The following is a 19,180-nucleotide window of genomic DNA, read 5'->3' on the forward strand; positions in this document are numbered from 1 at the left end:
GTCTACTAGTTTGTTTTAAAGGATAGAGATGAACACTAGACAGGACAAAGTATAGGGAAGGGACACAGATTTCCGTGTTGCCTCTGGGGCACCATCTCGAGGAACCTGCCCATCCTCAGCTATCTGGATTCTCCTGAAACCTAGTCCTTTGGGATTTTTATGAGTGCTTCACTGCATAGGCATCACTGACCATCAGTGATCAGCTTAACCTTCAACTCCTTTCTCCTCCCTGGAGGTCGCAGGTGCAACTGAAAGTCTGGTAACCAGCTCCCATCCTGAAACTAAACGTCATACCTGTCTACCACTTCGATGACACTTATTGCTGCATTCTGCCCGAACTATTAATTATAAGCTGATAGGATTATTCATATCAGCTAATATTTTCCCTTGCATTTATTTTTAGTAGATACGTTTATATTAATACTGATATGAATGGTAAGTTAGTATCACTTGTTATAAGGCAGCAATGAAATTGCATAAAGAATGATATTATTTGTCTAATACAGAATCATAAAACCACTAGTACAGAGATTTTACTCATAATTCTAGATTCCCACTTCTCTTTGTGTAGACACTGTACTTGTTTGCATGTGAGACTTTATTATACTTAAATGTGCATAGATCCTTGTTTGTGTGGCTTCCTTTACCTTAAACCAATTAAATGAAGAGCTGTTCTATATAGTTAATTAAAAGCACAGGAACCTTCTTAACAACAACCAGGATTTCTATTTTAGAACCTCAATCAAAAACAAAATTTTAGGGGGCTAGAGTTGTACTTCAGTGGCTGAGTGCTTGCCTCGCATGCCTGAGGCACTGGATTTGATCCTCAGCACCACATTAAATAAATAAAAGAAAAAAATTTTTGAAAAGGTGCTGGTACATTTTTCATGAATTACAAAATAATCTCCAGTGATAAAGCAGTTTTTTCCAGGACTGTTTGAACAGTAGATATACATTCTAATTGGTCAGAACTGCAGGATGTATTCATATTGGAAAGAACCTTAAAGCTTTGAAACTTGTTTCCATTTTATGTTTTGAAGACCTTGCCACCATGGAGGAAAGAGTACAAAGACGATATTATGAAAAGCTGACGGAATTTGTGGCAGATATGACCAAAATTTTTGATAACTGTCGTTACTACAATCCAAGTGACTCCCCTTTTTACCAGTGTGCAGAAGTTCTTGAATCATTCTTTGTACAGAAATTGAAAGGATTCAAGGCTAGCAGGTAAGCACATATGTTCAGTTTCTGAATTAATTTACCTCCTCAAACTCTACACTGTCCCATCTAATAAATATGGCTAATACAGTTTATGGGAAATTTGAACCTGAAAGTCAAAATTAAAAAAAAAAAAAAAAGCAAGACTTCACATTATGATATACTCTTAGGGACAAGTGGACAGGCTCCGCTGTGAGAAATTTCTGGGTCTGTTTTTGATATGCTTAAAAATTGAGTCTTTTTAAATTCAAAAGTATTTACTTCATGCTCCCAAAATGCAAGATGCCATCCTAAGAGCCATGGGGATGTGCATAGGCAGGCAGAGCTCTTGCTTTCCCTAAGTTTTTATCCTATATGGGATTGACCCTTCTAAGGGAAGACCAGAGGGGGGATTTAAGCACTTTCTCCTTGATTTATGTGTGCTCTGTCTTTGAAATCATAAAATGTTCTGTTTCTCTGGATGTGTGTTCTGTAGGTAAAACTAGACTTTAAATCCATGGGCCTTTCCTCAAACCTCGGATGACATAAAATCATTGAGCAACTTTGTATGAAAGTCACTTAACTTTACCTTCATGCTCATCTATTTCTGAACCTCAACCCCTTTCTCAGCCCATGATCTTCTTCCTTCCCATGGAGGCCTGGTTTCCTTTCTTATGATAACTGCCACCATTCTGTAGCCTTGAGATTCATTACTTACTTGTACCGCATTCACCAAGCTGCCAGCTTGATCATCCCTGGACATTTCAGATTGGCTGGGTTGGGGCCTAGACATCTATATATTATCTAATGGAACTCCTGAGTGATTCCATACCAAGCGTAAAAATCAACATTCTGAACCTGGGTGCCTAAAATCCCAGCTACTTAGGAGGCCAAGGCAAGAGGATCTCAAGCTCAAAGACAGCCTGGGCAACTTAGTAAGATCCTGTCTCAAACAAAAATATGAAAAGGTCTGGGAATTTAGTTCAGTCATGGCACACCCCTAGGTTCAATCTCCAGTATCCACAAAAAAAAAAAAAAAAAAAGGAAAAAGATTAATATAAAATTTCTTATTTTAAAAAAAAATTTAATACAAGTTTCCTGAGCTAATGAGAGATACAGTACTTTAAATCCAAGCAGATCCATTCAGCAAATAATTATTGAGAACCCGATAGTAACCCAGTTCCTCTATGGAAATTACATTCTTGGAATTAGTGGAGAACAGTTTGTAAACATAAAACAGATGGACAAATGGAAAAAGATCTATCCTCACTGTAAAATTTCCAAATGCCTAGGATGAAAGAAGGTCTTCTACAGAAGACAGTATACAAAAATAATAACTAGAACGACATCAGACATTTCTACTATAGTATGGGACTTTAAAAGTTATGAAGGAATACATCCAAAAATTTGAGGAAAAAATCTTTTCAGAGGCAGAATAAATACATTTTTTTGATTATGTTATTATAGAGCACCCTTTCATAACATGTTATTTTAATATATGTGCATTAGCAAAAATAAGGGAGCAAATCAAGAAAGCAGAGGTATAAGAATTCTAACTCGGGTGACAGTTGTACAGCAGGCCTATATAGCAAGCATCTAATTAGAGAAGGAGAATGGACCTCTCCCAAGACAGAGGTGTCAAGGGAAAGAAATGATTCATATGTTAAATTTTGTACTAATTAGATCAAATTAAAAATTAAAAGATAAAAAATGTAAGGAATAAAAAGAAAGTCTATTAGAAACTCCATGAAAAACAAAAAGCTATAGAAGAATGCCTCCTTAGCAAAAACTAGATGCTACAGAGAAAGATATTCACAGACAATAATAAAACCGTTGCATTGATTTTCAGCTTTTAGATTCAGCCTATAGACAAAACACAGAAAGAAAGATACAATAATTACAGGGAAATAAAACTTGATCTCGGGCTGGGGATGTGGCTCAAGCGGTAGCGCGCTCGCCTGGCATGCATGCGGCCCAGGTTCGATCCTCAGCACCACATACAAACAAAGATGTTGTGTCCGCCGAAAACTAAAAAAATAAATAAATATTAAAAAAAAATTTTCTCTCTCTCTCTCTGTCTCCCTCTCTCTCTTAAAAAAAAAAAAAAACTTGATCTCAAAAAGTAGGGTGAGAAAATGGGTAAGAGAGCTCAGTTCTCTTTTGTCATAGTAGGGTTTAAACAATATAAAGTTGAAAAATCAAGAAATAGCAGTATAGGGGCTGGGGATGTGGCTCAAGTGGTAGTGTGCTCACCTAGCATGCATGAGGCACTGGGTTCGATTCTCAGCACCACATAAAAATAAAATAAAGATGTTGTTTCCACCTAAAACTAAAAAATAAATATTAAAAAAAAAAAAAAAGAAATAGCAGTATAAGAAATCTAACTACAAAGAGCTAAAAGATGGAAGGACTTGGCCTCAGGGAGCCTGGACTTCAGGTTGAATGAAGATAGGGCAGAGGAGTGCGACTTCTCATCACAAGCCCTCTGCTCTTGTGCTTTCTGATTTGTACCTCATGCAGTGAGTTATTCCTCTGATTAAATTTCTCAAAAATTGTGTTTTGAAATTGAAAAGGCCTTTGGAAGTAACTGGAAGGCAGAAGCTGGGATGTTTGAATCCCACTCTTACTGCCAAGTTTGAAGGAAGAACCCTGAGGATGAGGGGTTGCAGCTGCTGATGAAGGAGAGGATAGTGCCTAGTATTCCTAGAGCGAGTGGCAAAACAGAAATCTGAGGAAGGAGAGGAGGCTTAGTAGCTGAGTCTGTGCAACAAGTGGGCCACTTAGTACTTTCTTTCTTTTGTTGTGCTGGGGCTCAAACCCAGGGCTTTGCCCTGAGCACCTACAGCACCATTAGGCTACACCCCCAGCCCAAAGGGGCCACTTGGGAAGTCTTCTCACCTAGTTATTTAATGTAGCTTTTTATATACTCAAATTTATATAATTTTCATTAAAAGGTATGGAAACTAAATTGATGTTTGCTCAATTCCTCTTAAATAAATTGCCATGTCAAGAGCTGTGTGAAGGCAACTCACTACTGCCTTATTAGGGAGTCTGTGTTATTTCAAGGTTTACAGCTGAATGAAACATAAGTAAACTTGCCAATCATGTATTTCCAATATTTCCTTTGTCATATGTCCCCATTTTCAATTTATGATCTCCAGTATAGTTTGCACATCATTTTCATTACTGCACTTTGTTATATAATTCATCATTTATACCATCCATGTTCTTTCTTTTCTTACAGATTGTGATATCTTTAGTCTGAATTTTTAACTGGAATCAGAACTGGATGTTGGGGTCACTGTTTTATTGTACCACGTGATTACATAATTCAAAATTGTCCCCCCAAAAGTTGAGATTAGTTAATATAATTTTTTAATGTTAAAAAAAGATGTATAGTGGTTAAAAAATTTATTCTAGCAGCCATGTTGAACAATGTATTTAAAATTGTAAACTCTTGGAATACTGTATTTATCTGCTATTGCAATATAAAGTACTTTGAATTAGTCCTGGTAACTGTACAGTAATTTGGTTTACTAATGAAAGTTGTGAATAAAACTGTGAAACTAGAAAGAAGACTTTCTGGACTTTAATAGAAAAAAATGTGATTTTAATATTTCTATTTCTCTTCTTTTAATATAATTTTCCCTTTATATTTCCCAAATCAATGTAAATAGACACATACACACACACACACACACACTCCTTTTACTACAATGATATGCTTCTGTAAATGTCTCTATATTTGTCCCATTGGCTAAAAATGTTGTAATCTTTATTAGACAAATACATATATATATATATATATATATTTTTAAAATATTGGCTTTTTCCAGTGAGCTATCATGTTTAGTGTACAATGAAAAGTTTTAATATTATAGGTTAAAAATTTAATTGTTCTCTTCTATTTGCTTGCCAAGGATGAGTGAAAGAACATGGCTGCTTCCCCCAGACTGACTGCCTTGGCATTCACATAGAACATCATTGTTTCCAAAAATGAAGGGTGCTTAATTGTTCCCTTTTCTCTGTATTCTGTAGGTCTCATAACAACAAACTGCAGTCTACAGCTTCTTAAAGTTCAGCGTGTTAACCTAACATAAAACACAGCAAGAATCTGGTTGTCTGAACTATTTTAAATTAAGGAGCCAGATGTTTTTAGTCAGGTTATCCTGACAAGACTTGACCTAAACTTCATTTTTATTGGTCATAACAGTCCAATTATATTCTTGGCCAATTTTGTCCAACGGTCAAGGGAAAAGCAAAGTCAACGACACCATTATCTTGTCAAGATCAAATGGTTTTACTATTGTGGCAGAAGCGGGAAAACTGTTTATTGAAAAAAAAAAAAAGAAAAAGAAAGCAAGAAAAAAAAAGATACTATGGGGTCAAGTGTAACTCCATGGAAATGCCACGTCTGCTCTTCAGTGAAGAAGCTGGTTTAGAGTCTCACAGAAAACTTTTGACTGTATTTATTTATTGTTGCAAAAAAAAAAAAAAAAAAGACGCTTTTTTATTGCTGCCCTCATTTGTCAGCTAATTATTTTTTCTTATAAAATCCAGCCCCGGTTACATGTAATCCATCCTGTATCTTATCATGATTCCTGAAGGTAAAAGTACAAGACGACCTCTGGATGTCTTTTCTTTCTATGAAAGGAGCTGCTATGTACACATGTGCACACACACACAACTGGGAATCAACAATGAGTTTATTATTCATGGTAGACAAAAATTAAGCTTGCAGAAAGGTTGGACTGAGTGGTCCTGGACTACAGACTCTGTTGCCTTGATATACCAGTACAGTTTGTCATTTACTCTGCACCAGGCTAAAATGAGCAAAATCTATTTGAAGGTATCTTGTTTGTAAACATTTGTCAGATTCTAATTTTTTCTTTTTGTATTAAAATTCAACTATGGATGTATATGAAACAAAATAAATGGAGATAATTTTTCTCCCACAGACGAAGGTGTCTTTGAATGTGCGCAATGATTATCTGTAATCCTCTGTGGGAAGTGGGGGGGCTGCCAGTTGAGAAAGACAGAAGGCTCTAATCAGATGGATTTCTCCAGGACAGCAGTGGCCCTTTGTTTTATAATTCCCAGTTTGTTGTCGCCCTGTCAGAAAATCTCCAGGGTGCTAATCCTGTTGTATTGCACCAATGATAAGAGTGATATGACAGTACACGTTGCCTTTCCTCTGTACTTGGTATGATTCCAGGCAAATGACCCTTTACACATAGCTACTTATATTATATGAAGGACATTTTTAGATGACCCCATCCTCTGTATTTTTTGTTTGTTGGTTGAGTTTGTTTGTTCCTTGTAAGGAAAAGAAGCGTGAGGAGTAGGGAGAAAATGGAACCCTGGAATTTAGGTGTATTTTGCATGTTGTTCCTTTCAGTGTTCTAACCTTACACATGATATTACTGCATTGTAACAATGGCTTCTCTAATGTCTGCCAGAGTTGGGTTATGCAGCTTTGCAAAATTTTTCTAATTTTGCACTAATTCATATTAGCTTTGTCCTACCGAGTTCTGGAACTTACCTAGTTATTGTTAGTTAAAAGTTTCCTTCTGTTTAATGTTGCCCTGCTATGCAAAATCTTTCCCAGACCAATTTCTTACAAGAAAGACATTGCTATAGAGTTCCCAGTTCTTTCTTATTACATGCTCAGGTGGACAGGCTGTTCTGGGTTAATTTTGTCTGATGAAGCCCATTCCTTTTTGTGCATAAAGACATCACTTAAACCTATCCTTACAAACTAAAGAGACTAACTGCTCAATATGGAAACATGAAAACAAAAGTTTTTTGCTTAAAATATTAAGATGGAAGTAATTAAATACAAGTTACTTTGTCCTTTTAGTTTTTAAAAAATGTTACATATGTATGTACTGTGCTGATGCAAGAATTCTACATTTTAATGAACTATAAAGTTATTCTGCATCTCATCATGTCACAGTATTTCTGTAATATTTATTCATATACATATATATATATATAAATAGATATGAGCTTAATCATTTAAAACTTGTTACGGCAAGAACTTTCCTACCTGTAGGCAATAGATTGCTATGTTTTTAACAAATTGTGGCAAATTCTAAACAGCAATTCTTTTTGTACGTAATAGGACATTTCATCCTAGAAAAATAAAGTAATGTTTTTGACATTGGATTTGGTGCAGTTTCTAATGAAACAATGTTTGGTTGGTTGGTTGATTGGTTGGTTGAGATATTTTCTAAAGCTGTTGGCATTGCCATATTGTACAAAAAAGGGTAAATTTTATGAAAATCCTGAGACCAGGAAGATGTTAATTTCATATGTGTATAATGATATAAAGCCTTTTGCAATTTCTATCACCATATAAATACATGAAGACATTTTATAGTTTTACCAACTATAGAGCTTTAGTCTTTCCAAAGTAATTTTTGAAAAACATACATTCTTATTTCAAAAGCTGCTTTTCTATGAGTATTCTTTGACAAGCTTCTACTACTCAATAAGATATTAAACTATTTTGCTTTCAGTAATCAAAGTAGTATAATGCATATTTGTGATACTGTTAGGATGTTTCTATCCCAGTCTTTAGGCCTGTAAATATACTTAATTTGCATCAACAGATTTCTTTGGCTAAAAGTATTTTCAATGTTATGCTCTATCTGCCAAGTTTACAATCCTGGAAACCATTTCACAAAATGTATTTTCATAATATTGGTAATGCTTTTTTTTCCTATCCAAATTATGTGGGATTTGTATATAATGTCCTACAGTAGGTTTAAAAAAACTGTGAACTTTTGGAGCTACTTTCTAAAGTAGAACAGTTTTTTTGTATTTCAAGTGGCCTGGAGTGTTATGTAGAGACCCTGAGACATGCCATTATTTGTAACCTACCTTCCTAGAATCTGGAAATAAAAGTTCTTTCCCCAATTCCTGTTCATTCCTGGCAGGCCAAATCCTGGCTTCTTTGTTGTGTTTCCCATATTAAAGAGCCAAGTGCATTGATGCCAGGTGCATTGGCACACCCCTGTGATCCCAGAGACTTGGGAGACCAAGGCAGGAAGATCACAAGATCAAGGGCAGCCTCAGCAACTCAGCAAGACCCTATCTCAAAATAAAAAGGGCTGTGGGTATAGCTCAGTAGTAGAGCACCCCTGGGTTTAATTCCCCGTACTGCCCCCCCCCCCGCAAGAAAAAAAAATTGAAGCCAACTCTGTGACCTTTTAAAATGTCTACACGTGATGGAGTTTGACAGAGCTACCTGTTGTTACAAGTCACTCTTCTCTGATCAAAGCTGTTCCCCAGAAGTCTCAGATCTCTAGTCCTTAAATTGTGAATGGTAATACATCATGGGCAAAGTAATGACTTCTAAGTATTTAGGGGGAAAGGGCCAGCTGAAGTATTTTTAATAATTTGAAATAGAGTGAGGCACTTCTAAATACTTAGAAAAATATACCGAAAAAGACATTTCTCAGAAGATCACACCACTTGATCCAGTTTGGACCAAATTCTACTAAAGAAATATGCCATATTTTTCAAATGATAAAGGCCTGCTTTATCTAACATACTTCTTGTTTGCTCAAATATGTTCTGAAATCGAGGTTTTGCACTGTAGGTGGCACATCAGTTTTTAAATGTTTGCATATATGTGTCCTTGGTAAACCTGGAAAAAAAAAAGTTTAAGATGAGGGACAGGGATTGTGACTCAGCAGTAGAGCACTTGCCTAGCATGTGTGAGGCCCTGGGTTCTATCCTTAGCACCACATAAAAATAAAATATTGTGGGGCTGGGGTTGTGGCTCAGTAGTAGAGCGCTTGCCTAGCATGCATGAGGCACTGGGTTCGATTCTCAGCACCACATACAAAATAAATAAAATAAACGTTCATCAACAACTAAAAAAAATTTTTTTTAAATATTGTGTCCAACCACAACTAAAAAATCAATATTTAAAAAAAAAGTTTAAGATGAACAGTGCCAAATAATACCTTCAAAGGACAGTTTTTAAAAATTAGTACCCAAAAAAGAAAAAAATTCATGTCTTGTAGACCTTTCCCTACTAAAGGAAAAAACAAGTACTTTTTCCCCCTTGAATTCTAAAGTAACAGTTTAATTTGGAGGAGGGTCACCATTGAATTACTCTTGAAGGCAACTGAGTATTTTATTGATGAGGGACTATTATGTGTGCACATAGGCACAAAGGGCTCTTCAGTCTTTGGAGCACAAAGCCATGTTCTAAGAAAAATCTATCAATGGGATAAGAGGATTAGAAACTACAATGAATTCATTAAAATTTTCCATCAAATTAAAAGATTGTATTCAAGGTCCTGACTGAATATTGAAAAAGAGATTCTACTTTGTATTTTGCCCAACCTGGAATTCCCAGTCTGTTCTCCACTGTCTCCTGTTCATGTCCCCAGCCCACTGCCATTCTACCTCAGCTGTGCCTCACTACTCCATGAATGATGGCCTTAGTTTTTATCCAGGCAGTCTTAAAATCTGGCCTGCATGTTTTTCTGGGATGTACATTATTAGCTGTGTGACCTCCAAATGTCACAAATATCAGGGCTCTTGCATTTTTTTTTTTTTTTGTATTTCCAAAATATTTCATAAATAGTGTTATCAAATCAAACTAAGTCAAAACCTAACTAAGGTTTATGTAAGAGTGATTTTTATCTCTTTTATTTACTATTGTGTTTGGTTTGGTTTTGAGACAGGGTCTAAGTTGCTTAGACAGGCCTCCAATTTGTGATCCTTCCACCTCAGCCACATGAGCAGCTGGGATTACAGGGTGAGCCGCCATACTAGGCTTTTTTTCTCTTAAACTAGGACCACTTATAAGTTTTGTCTTAAGTCTGACCATTCGGTATATTATTCTAAGTATTTAGAAGTGCCTCACTATTAGATAACTAATAGTTTATCTATCTGGCTATATTGGAATCTTCCTATCATGTTCCTTAAATCACCACTTAGTCTCTGACAATTAAAAATTTGACTTGACTGACAGTATTTTATGACTGAGTTAATTTTATCTTAAAACTTAATTTGTTAGCTGTTTACTCTAATGCCAATAGTTATGTAATAAGGAAGCTGTTCCCAAGAAATTCTAGTAAATTTTTTTAATACATTTGGGCAAGACTCATTTTGGAGAAATTATCTAAAAGTCCCTCAGTAATATCAGAACCTCTGTTTTCACCTCTAAGGCCATGTTTGAGGCACAAGTATGAGATATTTTGTTTTATGCGATTGCTACTTGCTTCCTTGTCAATTCTCTAGTGCCCCATCTTGGACATCCTTTAGATATATAGTGCTTCTCGGGCCATTAACATTGTGAGCTCCCTGAGCAAGTCACCTTGAGACCAAACAGTCTGCCTTTCTCTGCAGTGCAGTTCTCTCTTTTGGCAGGAAACTTCATGCATATTGTTGTCTGTGTTCACAATGCTTTGAGTTAACTGAAGGACAGCTCAATCTTCTGAAAGAAATTGCTATTGGACTCAAATATAAATATCATTATTAAACTTAGCCTTTTTCAAACCATCCAGAAAATGTTATTCACTTGCTTGTGAGCTGTCATTGATAAAAACTGGTTTCAGGGTTTGGGGACCAAGTTTGAAACAAATCTTTTTCTCAAACCTTTTGGCTTATGCAGGCTAAAAAACCCAGGTGCATCCAAGATCTGATTTCAAGGCAAGATTTACTGCTTTACAAACACAAACATGATACTTGGTCTTAATAGAAAAATGACATCAGATACATCCAGAATACATTTAGCAGTGGAATAACTGCCAGTTTGGCACACAACATAAATTATTGGGAACAGGGAGGCATGAAAATATACTATATCTTACATTTTGGTACATCAGGAACACTTGCTTTGAATACTATTTTGCTTGAATTAAGCCCTTTAGTACTCTGCATATGTAAAATTTTAAACTTGTCCTGAGCGCTGACCTAGTGTTTGATCTAAATGACATTTCATACATAAATGTCTTTTGACTCGTGTGCTTACTGTTATGTACAGTTATAAATGTGATGATTTGAGTATAAAATTTGGTTTGATACATGATATAAACTATTGAAAGTGTATATTTAAATTTAAGAAATGTTTTTTTTTGTGAACTATTTCTACTGAAGAATGTATTAAATTAAAATAATTTAAAAACCTAACATGAAGCAGTCATCTGTTAACTGGACAGGTCAGGTATCTGAGCTAGGTGAATCACTGTCAGGGACTACATTTGAATAACTGCCCTTGAGTATACCATAAGAGGCATTTTGTAAATAACAAAGTGACAATGTGAAGATTAGAGCTGGAACTGTACAAATAGTTCATAAAGTAGCCGTAGGCCCAAATTGTAAAGGAAGGCCCCATTGCATAAAGATAGACCTTTGATGTCTTTTTCAAGTCTCCGTTGCCCTCCATCAATGCCGGGATGGGTGGTTTCAAATGCACTGGGTGTGAACTGCACTTTGAACTTGCCGATCCCTTTTCCGGTTAAACCTTTTCACATAGCTGCTGCTGCTCCTGAGCAGTCCATCTCCTGGCCGCAGCCGCCCTCTGAGAACCTGGAGCAGAGCTGTAGGGAGCTGCCGTCTCTTGTGGTAGATGTGGCCCATCACAATATACCTGCTGCCTGAACAAAACAATCAGAACATCAGTTAATGGTGGCTTTAAGTGCCATAGAAAGACAAGAAATGCCTGAGTTTGAATTTTATTATCTTGCTGCACATGTTGAACTCATGTAACCTACCGGCCACACGTGGGGACAGTCTAGTGACCTTTAGCAAATAGCCAGGTAACCTGTAAACAGCGGACATTTCAGAACAGAGGTCCTAATCCAAATGCATGGGCCAAAAGAAGCAGTTCTGTACAGAACTGCTTATCCCTTCTGGGAACAGTGTTATTCACTCCACCTGTTGATGTATTTAAGGGCTTGCTTCGTGCCAATCCCTACTTGAATTTAATCCCTTTGCGGGGCATGGGGGTCTTAAATCACAAGGGGTCGAAATTATAACCTGTCATCCAAATTCTATTAGTTACAGTATCCCCAAAAGAAGGTACAAATGGCAGAATAGAGTACGTCTATGAAGCGGTCATTTAGGTCAGTTTCAATACCAGGTTTAAATTCTGGACATGGCTTATTGCAACTGGAGGAATCTAGGGCTAATACGTGGACCCTGAAGAAAAACCCGTCCGGAGTGATGTACAGGCGGTTCATCTTGTACAGCCCGTCCTGGTCCACCAGCAGAGTCACCAGCCGGATCCCCGTGCCGAGCACGTCCACATCATGCACGATTCCGTTCACGGCTGCTTTCAAAACAGAGTTTGGAGAAAAGCATTACAGCGACTTCCTCTCTCATTGCCCCGCGCGACTTTAACAAATCACGAAATAGCCCAAAGGGCCTCTAGAACGTGCGGGTGGGTGTCTCTGGGCTCGGAAAGGCTCGCCTCGGCCTGGGACCCGCTCACCGAATTCGCTCTCGCAGTACGACTCGCGCTCGTCCAGGTCCGCCCTGCAGGCGCGCGCGCAGGGCTCGGCGCCGGGCTCCGCTTCCCTCGGCGGCGGCGGCGCGGGCGCGGGCCCCGGGGGCGGGGGGGCGCGCGGCCGGTTGGGGTGGGTGGAGCCGGCGAGGGCCTCGGCGGCGCGCGCGGGCGACCGCGCGGCCGGTAAGCGCAAGGTCCGGGTGCGGGCGCGCGGGGAGTCCTCCGGCGCGGGCGCGCGGCGCGGCGACGCGCGGTTCTCGGCCTGCCCGAGGCGCAGCCCCGGCGGCCCGGCAGGCGCGCGCGCCGCCTCCCGGAAGCCGGCCCGGTTCTCGGCGGGTGGCGGGGGCTTCCGGCGGCGGGGATCCGGCCAGGCGCGCGGAGTGTCGTCCGCCGCGCGCGGCCGTCGCGGGGCCTCCGGGACCTGCTGCACCTGGGATCTGGGTGTCTCCTCCGTGCTCGCGCCGCCGCTGGGGTCGGGCTTTCTGTTGTGTGGCGGCGAGGCTGCGGGGTGCGGGGAGAGAAGTAGTGAGGGGAAGCCGGGGGCCGTGGGCCGGGAGGAGAGAAGACGGGCCTGGAGCGGAAGGAGGATCCCTGGGGGCAACCCAAGGAAGGGCTCTGGGAGAGGAGGAGACTGGGGACGAGGGAGAGTTCACAAGCACCTGTAAGAGCAGAGGTGGGGAGGCCCAGAGACCTGGAGTGATGGAAAGAGAACCAGGAGGACGCCCCTGTGGTAAGAAGAGGGACACGTTTCCTAACCCTCAAAGGAAGGAAAGAGGGGTCTTGCCGTCTAAGAATGGGGCCAACTAAGAAAATTTTGCAAGCACCGTCTGGGGAATCGGAGGCCTGATTGCAATGTTCTCTTCTGTTAAGGAACCTTTTCAAATCTATAGTTTTTCAAATTACAGCTTTCTATTCTAGAACTCAACATTTTTTATAGCATTAGTTAAATAGCAAATTTTTTACCCATATGTGTGTGTGTGTGTGTGTATGTGTGTATGAAAACATCCGGCTTTTTCTATTTACAGTTTGTTGAGAAAGTACCAAGAGCAAGCCCCAGGGGGAAAAGTCTCATGTTACAGGTTCTCCTAATTGTTTAAGCGCCCCTGACAACAGAACTATTTGGTTTTCCCATCCCGTATTTACACTATCCTCTGGGTCTCTGCAGAATCAAGCATTTGTGAGTGGATTTTTATCTGGCTTCTTGGACACTACTTACTGGTAAACCACAGCTTAGAAAGGGTTTTAAAAGCTTGACTGGGAGGCAGAGGACCTTAGTTAAGTGTAAAAGCACACATTGCTTCCAATTTTCTCCCCATTAGATGGTGGAGAAAATCTCCTAAATGGTATGATATGAAGATACACTTTTTAGATTATTAATGATTTTTCTCCAGCTCTACAGACAGGTCAGTGAGCAAACCTCAACCAGCTTGGAAGCTGGGCAACGTTCCATGCCCAGTTACACAACATCAACCCCCCACCCCCGCCCTTTGCCTAGGTCCCAGTACCCTCCAATCAGACACAAGAACTGGGAATCAGTCTTAATTTTCCCCTCCCTTTGCATTAAAGAGCTTGATCTGCCTTTTTGGAGCTCTGGCAATACTTCATTTAAAGTGATTTATCTTGCCAAATTGATAATCTCCTTTAAAATCAGGTTTTGCCCAACAATAATGGCTGGTTACAGTTCATGTTTCTGCAAAGAGGTTGATTCTGACTCACTATATTGGAAGGGTGTATCCTGCACAGCTGAATAAAGTTCTGGTGGATGTCCAGTTCCTGACTGTCAACTGTTGACCTCACAACTACTTCCCCGTTGATATCACCATCTGTTGTCATGGGAAAGATGATCTGATATTTGGGTTAAATGCCACTGAAGTCATTCATCTCCATTGGAAAAATAACCCAAAGTAAATTGCCCTGTGAGGTACGGAAGGTATTTTTTCCCAGAGATAAAGAAGCGAATAGAGCATCCAGATAAAAGCAAAACAAAAACACGATTCTTCAGAGAACGCCTGGTTTCTTCATTTCCCTCAGTAACAATTTCATGTCATGCATGAAATGTGCGTATTGTGTCTTAAAAACAAACCCTGGCTCAGGTGTCCCAAGGCTACTCGCCGGGGCTGCGGGGAGAGGGGACAAGTGCCCGGGGCTGTCGGACCTCCGCTCGCCTTCACCTTCGCCCCAGCCCTCCTGCGCGCACCCGGCGTGGTGCCCACCCGCGGCACCCCGGCGCCGGCAAGGCGGACCCTGCGCTCTTGGGCGCCCTGCAAGCCCGGCCCGGGCACGGCTCCCAAAAGGCGCGCCACGACCCCTTTTGACACTTTCCCTCCTCTGGGACGGAGCAACTACTTAACATGCAAAGTTTTCTCCAGCCTGCCTGGCTCGCCCGGGATCGTTTCAGTAGTTGAACCGGCTTCTCTCCAAAAAGGCCGCCAAGAGACACAGTCTTGGGGACCCATTTTACCCGCTTTCTAACACGCACACAGATCCGGAGTCTCCCCCTCTTGCAGGCTCCGACCCCTTCCTCGTCCCGCCCTTGGTCCAGTCCTCTCGCCAGTCCCCGCCGGATCCCCAGCGCTCTGCATTTCAGCGATCTTACCTTTTCTCTCCGCCACCGGGGCTTCGGGGGATGATCCCACGATCAAACAGAGAAGCCAGAGGGCTCTAGCTGTCATTTTTGTAGACAGGGTTCCCAGGCTCTAACATGAGCCAGGGCTTTGGCTTGCTTTCTCTCCCCCCACCCCTGCTCCACACCCCCACCCCCGTTCATGCTAATGAGGGGCAGCCTTTGGGGAAACGGGCATCGCCGGCTGAACAGACCATTGGAACAAAACCGAGCAGCAGGGATCTCTCCCTCTTCCTAAGGGGGACGAGCACATGGCCTTTCGAAGTTGTCCCTGGCAAGGTCTGTCCTGGGATCTGTGGGCAAAGATAACATCATATCCAGAACTTTGAACCCGGGTGGGTTGCAGGCTGATGGGGTGACAGGGGAAGAGGATAAAGGTACTGAGGGGGCTGAGGGACAAGGCGGGGGAGAATGAGTGATGGGAACGTTTTTCTAGATTTAAGTCAACAACTAATAGAAAATCAGTGCTTGAGACAGCTCTGGCTTGTGGAAGGAAAGAGATGCCAGAGGACAGAAAATACATTCCAGAATGTGTGAGGCGATTCCCAGAGAAACCAAGTCCCTGCCTCCCAGGTCTGCTGATATGCAATATCACTATTTCAGAACTGGAGGGGGAAAGCCCTCCACAAAATAGTTCCCCCTCTCTCTCCCCCTCCCGCCCTCTCTTCCTTCTTCCCTTGATTGAAATTGGTATTTCAGATTTATCAAGTGCTTCCTGAGTGGCTTTTACCTGCTCAGTAGTAGGAGACAAAGCTGAGAAAAACACCTTCCCTGCACCCTGGAGAAAGGTAGAAATTTGTATTCTTTCTAAGGAAAACCCTTATTCACTGCTTAGGTCTGATTAAATGACACAGCACTACTGTAAGTTGGTCCTGAGCTAAGTTGGACTTTCCCTTGGATTGGACAGAAACCCAAAGGGAAAACAAGGTCATCAGAGTAAATCCCCAGTGCTGGGAGCCATTAGCCAAGTAGGTATGACAATTTCCTTGCCAGCGTACCCCATGTTGCTGACATGTTGCAGTGACATTTGAATGTACTTAACCTTGCTCAAGGACCAAGGCAGATTAGGGTGTTCCTGGTTTTAAGATAATCTTGTTTAGGGCGTTCCCAGTTTAGGTTCCAGGTTTAAGGTTTAAGATTATTCCTGCTGGGAATAGGGCGTATCCTGCTGCCTGAGTTCCCCTTGAGTTCTCACGGGATTCAGACAGTATATTTTGGAGATAGAAGCCCAGTGGAGGTGAATTTGGGAGAGAAGGTGGATTTGGGAAGAGAACGTGGATTTCCCCAGAACGTGATTGTAGACGGCTGGTGTGAGTTTGGGAATAAAGAGTTGCTGTTTGAATCTACAAGCTGTGTGGTGGCTCGTGATTGTGTGCCCAGCCAGACTGCGGCATTTGTGCCCAGCCAGACTGCGGCATTTGGTGGCCCGTACGGGGGACTTCTGAAGCTTAGAGGTAAGTGAAATTGCTCGCCCCTGAGGAAGAGTGAAAGAATGGGTGATCAATTCAAAAAACAATGTGTTCTTGTTTTGATTTATTTTGTTATTATTTCAAGTTGCCTGTTCCTAGAACTTTCTCAGGCAAACTGGGGAAAACGGTTGACTCAAGGTTTGAAGTTGTTCGCCTCCGAGGAAGAGAAATTGTTAGAGGAAAGAGGCACCCCAGTAAGACCAAGAACAGTTAAGGCATATGTTGATACAATACAAAAATGTAGCTCATGGCTTTTTAAAGACGAGTTATTAAGTATATCAATGGGACCATCATGGTATCCTGTAGAAGGATTTTTCTTCAACAAGAAAGAGATGGCTAGTTCTGTTTACTACACTTGTCTAAGATCTTGGTTTCTACAAAGTTCTGATTAATTTACAAAGCTAAAATATTGAAACAACAACCACTCTTTACTTATTAAGTCCCATAAGGTAATATATTTAAACATTATGTGTGTTTTCATAAATTGGTAAATGGAAAAAGGTTTAATATTGCTTTGTGTCTGTGTCTTTGCTGAAACAAGGTTACTAAGTGTTTAGATTCTATCATGTGTAATTTATATACAAAGAGTAGAAAAATTTTCAGTTGGGTTTCAATTATAGTATTATAGTATCATAAAAAACATGAAAGTCTTTCATCTTATTAAAGTGGAGTAATTTGTCTAAATCAGAAATTTTATAAGAGTTGTTTCACAATGTGAATTTATAAAAAGGGTTAACGGTTAAAAAAGAGATAGAAAAAGATTCAAGATGTGGAAATATATTTTAATATGGAAGGTTAAAAGAAATGTTTCTAGATGAGATAATCTCTGTGTGGTAAAGTAAAAAGTTGTAAAATGCCATTTAAAAAAATTTTGAGGAAACTAGACTTACTTTAAAAGCTTGAGAAAAGAAGAAATAAAAAAAAGATTTGTACATGGCAGATTGAGACAAAGCTTCTCAATGGAGTTAAAAAAAAAAGGCCTTTGGTTGAAAGGCAGCCATGTAAATTAACATTGAAGTGATTTAAACAAAATCTAAGCCTCGTTTAAAAGAGTGAAGCTGTAGGTGGTGAAAAAGTACATTTAAAAGTACAGTATAGATGATAATTAAAAGGCTTTAAAAGGTTAAATTGAAGGTGGTCAAGATACCTTCATGGCGGAAAAAAGATTGCTTTATTGCATCATTCGAAGCCTAGTTAATCTTAAAGGCATTACTTAAAAAATGGGAAGATAATAGGATAAAAGATATTTAGATAAAGAAGATTAAAAATTTAAAGTGAAAAACTTTAAAGACAAAAGTACAGAAAGGTTAAAAAAAGAGAGAAGATGTAGAAAGAAAAAAAGATATAGGAAGATAAAAAATGTAGGAAGACAAGAATTTTAAACCCACAAAATAGGAAGAAAAAAAAAAACTAGGAGGAAAATAAGCAACTAAGGGTAAAAATACAAACCTTAGAAAAAAAAAAACTAGAAGATAGAAATAAGATAGAAAATGGTTGAAAATGTCAAGTAAGGTATTTCAGATAGAAAATGCAAAAAGCTATGACAACTATTAGATACAGACATACTTATTAAAGCAAAAAGAGGGAATTGGGAAGGGGTATATATCTCCCAAAGATAAACTTAAAATAACGCTTTTTACTCTAAACTTTTTAAATTTGGATTCATCAGGACTTAGTGCTGCAGAAAGGCATATGTATCCAAAAAATGTACATAAGCCTAAAGTACTTTGGAAAGATATTCTAACAGGACAATGGAAAGGTCCTGACCCAGTGATTGTCTGGAGTCGGGGGTCTGTTTGTGTTTTTCCACAGGGAGAACAGCAGCCCATTTGGATTCCAGAGAGATTAACTAAAACAGTTTCTACAGATCGAAAAGAAGATGATTTGACTCAAATCCATAACAGCTGATATCCAGAACTCCAGCTTGGCCATTCTTATTTTATTATTGCATTTTTCCACATCATAAGGTTCTATTTTTATTTTTTGAGCTCATACAAACCTAGGTTAATGTTTTTCTGATCAGTTTTATTTTTTAACTGTGGAGTTTTTAAACATTGCAATGGAGATTTCACCTAGGTAAAGCTACAAGGCCTTTACTATTTTCTTATGTGTTGTACGTTTGTGTACACTCTTGTGTTTTGTGTTGTATGTCTGTATGTGCGTATGTCCATATTTCTTATATGAGGAGCGCTCATGAAAAAATGGATCCGAATTATTATTATTTTTTTATTCACGTGATTTAAATCGTTTAATTTAAATTATGTAAACAGCTGTTAAGGATTGTTTTTAAAGGTGGTTAACAGATGTTTGTTTACTAATTTAAATTAGGTAAAAAGCTGTTAAGGATTGTTTTTAAAGTAGGTTAACAGATCTGTTTGTTTACTTTCACCTTTCCTTTTCATTATATTTAATAATTCT

At 39.7% G+C, this 19,180-nt stretch overlaps 2 protein-coding genes across 16 annotated transcripts in view; one reads left to right on the plus strand and one right to left on the minus strand.

Moving 5' to 3' along the window:
• Bptf (bromodomain PHD finger transcription factor) overlaps positions 1-6,154 on the plus strand; it is a 129,659-nt gene extending 123,505 nt beyond the window's left edge. For 12 of the 13 annotated variants that reach the window (XM_046427688.2, XM_046427692.2, XM_046427698.2 and 9 more), the window contains 2 exons: positions 1,041-1,227; positions 5,236-6,154. In XM_046427688.2, the coding sequence (XP_046283644.1) occupies positions 1,041-1,227; positions 5,236-5,272 (224 nt within the window). In that variant the 3' untranslated portion in view covers positions 5,273-6,154. Of the gene's footprint in view, positions 1-1,040; positions 1,228-4,441 lie in introns of all 13 variants that reach the window. The other variant, XM_046427690.2, reaches the window with a different exon arrangement.
• Positions 6,155-10,862: 4,708 nt separating this feature from the next.
• On the minus strand, positions 10,863-15,404 carry CUNH17orf58 (chromosome unknown C17orf58 homolog). Of its 3 annotated transcripts, none has more exons than XM_046427775.2 (4): positions 15,267-15,404; positions 12,656-13,171; positions 12,394-12,493; positions 10,863-11,819 (listed from the first exon to the last, which is right to left on the minus strand). In XM_046427775.2, the coding sequence occupies exons 1-4, from the start codon at positions 15,340-15,342 to the stop codon at positions 11,681-11,683; spliced, it is 831 nt and encodes a 276-aa protein (XP_046283731.1). In that variant the 5' UTR covers positions 15,343-15,404; the 3' UTR covers positions 10,863-11,680. The 3 variants fall into 3 exon arrangements, with proteins under 3 accessions (XP_046283731.1, XP_046283729.1, XP_046283730.1); XM_046427773.2 differs by having other exon boundaries at positions 12,302-12,493; XM_046427774.2 differs by having other exon boundaries at positions 12,302-12,496.
• Between the last annotated feature and the right edge of the window lie 3,776 nt (positions 15,405-19,180).

The sequence above is a fragment of the Marmota monax genome, unplaced genomic scaffold (assembly GCF_021218885.2).
Source record: "Marmota monax isolate L192 unplaced genomic scaffold, Marmota_monax_Labrador192_F-V1.1 WCK01_AAM20220418_F8-fsc00285, whole genome shotgun sequence".
Taxonomy (NCBI): Eukaryota; Metazoa; Chordata; class Mammalia; order Rodentia; family Sciuridae; genus Marmota; species Marmota monax.